Source organism: Echinops telfairi, unplaced genomic scaffold (genome assembly GCF_000313985.2).
Source record: "Echinops telfairi isolate 266 unplaced genomic scaffold, ASM31398v2 ScPeMD7_9;HRSCAF=40, whole genome shotgun sequence".
NCBI lineage: Eukaryota > Metazoa > Chordata > Mammalia > Afrosoricida > Tenrecidae > Echinops > Echinops telfairi.
Window position 1 is genome coordinate 64,216,401 of NW_022103906.1, and position 5,290 is coordinate 64,221,690.

General features: G+C 39.9%; 1 protein-coding gene across 1 annotated transcript; it reads right to left on the reverse strand.

The window, feature by feature from the left end:
* Positions 1-4,635: 4,635 nt before the first annotated feature.
* Positions 4,636-4,815, reverse strand: SMCO4 (single-pass membrane protein with coiled-coil domains 4). Its single transcript, XM_004696134.1, has one exon. It carries the CDS (start codon positions 4,813-4,815, stop codon positions 4,636-4,638), a length of 180 nt encoding a protein of 59 aa, XP_004696191.1.
* Between the last annotated feature and the right edge of the window lie 475 nt (positions 4,816-5,290).

The window sequence follows — 5,290 nt, forward strand, 5'->3', positions numbered from 1 at the left end:
TCTTCTTCTTCTTCTTCTTCTTCTTCTTCTTCTTCTTCTCTCTCTCTCTCTCTCTCTCTCTCTCTCTCATTCACATCTTTGATGTTTCCAAGGAACGCTGTTGGCATAGTGGGTTATACACCTGTTATGTCATAGTTTGTCTTGTGTTTGGGTGATTTTTCATAGGGTGTGTATATTTTTATTGATTATGGGTTTATTGTGATTGAGTGCGGTTTCCTCAGCATCCTGGTACAAGTAATAGTGACGTGTGGACTGCAGACCTGTATAGAGATAGCTGGTTCTGTCTAGTGATGTGAAATAAGTCCAATAGGAGCTGGAAAATATATGGAGGTGCAATGGAGAAAAGGAGAAACAACGTGGGTGGGGAAAGGGAGTGGGAAGAAGAGAGAGACTAAATTAAACTAAAATAATGACAGTAATAATAAGCAGCTTGACCTAACAGATTTGCAAAAATAATTGGAAAATATACTTTGACATGGATAATCAGAATGAATAGGTTTCATGGAAATTATCCCATGAGGAAAAAGACAGAGCAGAAAGAGATAATGGGAGGTTGTGTGGGGCAAAGGAGTTAGAAAAGAGACAAAAGACTCAGGTGTGGCTTGAGTTCGGGTGCTGAAGTTTTGTTACTGTGGTATGTGAATTTGGACATGTCTGTGTGCTCAAGGAAAAGGGTGGGGAGGCCTTGTTTGGATGGGGTACCCAAACTGCCTGTTTCTGCCTGCCATAGGGATGTATATTCTAGGGAGGGGAGGGCCTTACCAAAAGAGGACACTGAATGCAGACGTGCAAGAGAATTAAGAAAAATACATGTACATATATAAAAGTATTGTCATAAAATCATGTAAAAATATTATACAAAAGTACAAAAATTGAAGAAAATAAAATCGTGTTAAAAATGAAACTGCCTCATTTTGTGGGGATCCCTGCACTTTTGGTAGTGTAATTGTGTGCACATATGCTGCACGGACTGCTGAGGCATGTAATGAGGGAAGACACTGGAGAGTAAAGCAGGAAAGAAGAAAAAATGGGGGTGCATTGACAATTAGTATAGCTTGGGTGGTGAGTATAGCTGCACTAGGCTGCCCACATGATTGGCTATTCACCAGAGTGCAGACAGACGAACGATGTAAGAGGTTTGGCTGGCTGGGTTGCCTTAGGGGCCGAGGAAAGGCAGCTGAGCCTAGGATCGTGGCTCCCAGAACTGGCTTTTTGTCTTTGGTCAACTGTAAATGGATCTGTCAGCACAGTTTGCTGTTCTCCCATTTTAAGAACCTTGGGTCTACTTAGTTTTTAAACTGAATTCCTTGCTGCCAGGAAATGTGGACTATTCCTATTATTGGATTCTCTCTGATAGTTGCTGAAGAGCTCTTCCCTTGTTATCTGTTAACCACGTTATTCCACATTATTCTCTTCTGTTTTCTTTTACGGAGAGGAGTGAAAAAGGTATAAAGAGCCATGGAGGTGTGTCAAGATTATTGTGGTATTGCAATGTGCTTTGAAATTGAGAAATGTGAGCTGTTTTATGTTGTTATTCTTCTTCAGCCTTGCTTTGGCCATCTAGAGCCCCCTTCAGTTCTCTGTATGCATTTAAGGGTTGTTTCTTCCATTACTATAAAAGATATTTGGGTTATTATAGTTATTAGATTGATTCTATGGGTTGTTAGAGAAATATTGACATCTGAACAACTAGTATTTCAATCCATGAAGCACAAATACTCTTTCATGATTTAGGCCATCTTTAATTTATTTCATTAATGTTGTCTAGTTTTCAGTGTACACTCTTTTTATTCTTGGTTAAAATGCATTTTTAGGCATTTTGTTACTTTGGATATGCAAAACGAGAGCAACTAATGGTAATCCATATTTATTTTAATCAATATCAAGATTTTGCTTATCATAGGAATTTATCTGCAGAGAAGGGGCAGCCTATAATTTAGTGAAAACAGTGAGAGCTGTATATCTGATACACTCTTGTATATGGGACTTATAAAGAACAACTACAAAAAAATACCCTAAAATGTGGCCAAAAGACTTGACTAGACATTTTACAAAGGGAGAATAAGCACAGGAAAAGATACTCATCACCATTAGTCCTTAAGGAACCACAAATCCAAATCAAAATCAGAAAGTACTTTGCAACACTTAGATGAATATGATAAAAATGAAAACAATGTAACATTATACAATAACAAGAATATGGAGAAATCAACATATTCATATATTGCTGGTGAAATTTTAAAATAGGACAGCCAGTGTGCAAAACATATTAGAACTTCTTCAAAAAGTTAAAAATAAAGTTAATATATGATCAAGCAATTCCACTCTGCTTTATATACCATAAAAATTTAAGTGTTAAAATAAACATGTAAAGAAACAGCAAAGTGCATTGTAGTATTCTTAATAATTTTCAGAAAGTAGAAATAACCTAAAAGTCCATTAATAGAAAATGGACACACAAAATAGAATACATACAGAGAATATATATATATCTTTGTGGTAGGGTTATAGCTCATACATCCAAAGGTTTATTCCAAAGAAAGCCCAAATTTTAAAAAGCCAACAAAAAGTATCCCTCATTGCCATGAAGTCAATGCTGACTCATAGTGGCAATTCTGCAATAAGTGGGTGATTGTAAAAATCATTTCAAGGTTGTCACATTCATACGCTTATATTAATATATTTAGCTCACCATGTTTGTCCGTTTGTTTCATGGTGGTGACTTGCATGATACTGTGATGCTGAAAGCTATGTCACTGGGATTTCCTTTTCCAGCAGTGCCCCGCAGGGTGAACTAGTTTCCTTAGAGCTTCCAGATTAAGAGCAAAATACAATGAAGCAAAAGTACCCAGTTTGAGGGATTAGTCACTGGAGATCTTATGAATAATATGGGGATATTTTCAGGTGTGCTAACAAATTTAGAATAGCAATGAAGCATTTTCAGAAACCGTGCTGGAAAGGGCACCTCTAAGATTAGAAAGCACTGAAATTGCAATGAGGAAGAGCTGCCCAAAGGTATGTGGAACATAATAACATGGATGGAGAAAAGCCTTCAGAACCTTTACTTGTTGATGGAGCATAAATCAAAATGAGATGACGGAGCTGCAAACATATACCAATAATTGGAATGTATGAAGCATGAATCTAGGTAAAATAGAAGTCATCAAAAATGAAATGGAATGCATACAGAGCAAATCCTAGGCATTAGTGAGTGTAAATGGACTGGTATTAGCCATTTTGGATCACACAATAACAGGGTTTGCTATGCCAACCAGGGTAAATTGAACAGGGCTGGCATCACATTCATATTGATCTTGAAATCAAAGCTATCTGTGACAGAAGGACCAGTTAATATAATTATTATTCTACTTAAGACAATAAACAATAAAGTTAGTGATGAAGAAATTGAAGAATTTTATCAACTTCTTCCGTTTAAAATTGATCAAATATGCAATCAAAATGCATGGATAGTTGTTGGTGAAAATAATGGGAAATTTGGACACAGAGGAATATACAGTTATTGGAAAATATGATCAATCTGAAAGAAGTGTAACTAGAAACCACATGATAGAATTTTTCCAGACTAATGATTTCTTCTTAGAAAGTTACTTTTTTCAACAATGTAACGGGTCACTACACACAAGACTTTGACAGATGGAATATAAAGAAATCAAATGGACTCTATCTGTGGGAAATGAGTCCAAGGAGTGACTTAAACTGTTCATCAATTGCTCAAGTGTAGATTTGAGTTGAAGTTAAAAAAAATTAAAGCAAGTGCATGAGTCAACATAGGACTTTGATAATATCTCACTTAAATTTCAATAACATCTTAAGAATAGACTTGACTCCTCGAACAGCATGGGCACACTCGACTAGTTGTGGGATGGCATCAAGAATGCCATACAGCAGTTACCCATAACGGTAAACAGATCACAATATGATGAGAATTATCAGCAGAAACCACGAAGAAGAGGAGAGGATGGAATAGCATCTTCTGAGAGTTGAAAAGGAACAACTTTTTCCTGAGAATCCTCTATCCCGCCACACTCCCTATCAAAATAGAAGGTGGAGTAAAAACTTCCTCAGACAAGCAAAAAATTTAGAGAATATGTTGGTTTTTTTTAAGGCAATTATCTCCTTTATTCCAAAAATAAATATTTCACTTTTGAAGTCGACATATTTCAAATCACATGAAGCACAGAGAAGAAATACAGTCCCTTTGGAAATCGTGAACACGTGTAGGAAAGGGTCATGTTCCAAACAGCGGGGATGGGGGAGCATGGATTCCAACTGACTTGTGACCCCGAGACGCTTCCTCTCACCAGGACGGGGCTACAGACCGATTTCCCAGGAGAAGAAGACACCCCCACACTGCTCTGAACCCGGAAAGGCACATGGAGTGGAGCCTAAGGTGTATGGCACGTTCACTGATAAAACGTTCCCTATTCCCTCCCAAGAAAAGTGGAGAAACTTTAGTTAAGTCAAAGACCAGAGAAGACAGGGAGTTCCTGCTGGGAGCTCGGCATCTTGGAAACCCCTGAATATGAGAGCCATTTTCTTGCGCTTGCTTCCCCCCCACCCCCAACCCCACCCCTGCCCTTGCCACTTCACCCTGCAGGCGATTCCCGCCGGGGCTCACTCGGTGGTGGTGGGGCGAGTGGCCACGTACACAAACACCACGATCAGCCGCATGACCACGGCCAGCGTGGGCAGCACCACCGTGGTGATCTGCTGCCGGGCCTCCAGCATGGCCTGCTTCCGCTCCTTCTTGTCCTTGGATGTCTCCTTCTTGGGCTTCCCTTTGAGCTGCCGCATCTTGCCTTGGTGGGATGCTAGGACAGTGCGTCCAGAGGAGTTCTGAAGAACTGGCCACTCGGCTCTACACCGAACGTCCTTTTCTTCAACCAAGATCGCAGCTACTTCAATCATTCTAAACAAGCTGGTTACCAGTAAAGGTGCCTTGAGAGTCCTGCCTGCCCGCGGGCACCGCAGCAGCTCACCGCCTCCCGTGCCGCCACTGCCGGGAATAAGTGGCAGTGGCCGCGGCTGCTCCGAGAATATGTTAAAAAGAATCCAGCACTACAAACGTCACTCTCCAATTCACTTTGAACAGAAGATCAGCATCCACAAAACACAGACAGGAATCCACCACATAGTGTAACACCATCCAGAAGTTATCACACTGAGAGCAATGTCCAAGACTTCTTTGTCCCAGTGAAGAAAAGAAGGCAGGAATGAATCCCCCACTCATATACTACACACAACTAAGGAGGGAGATAGGAAAATATCT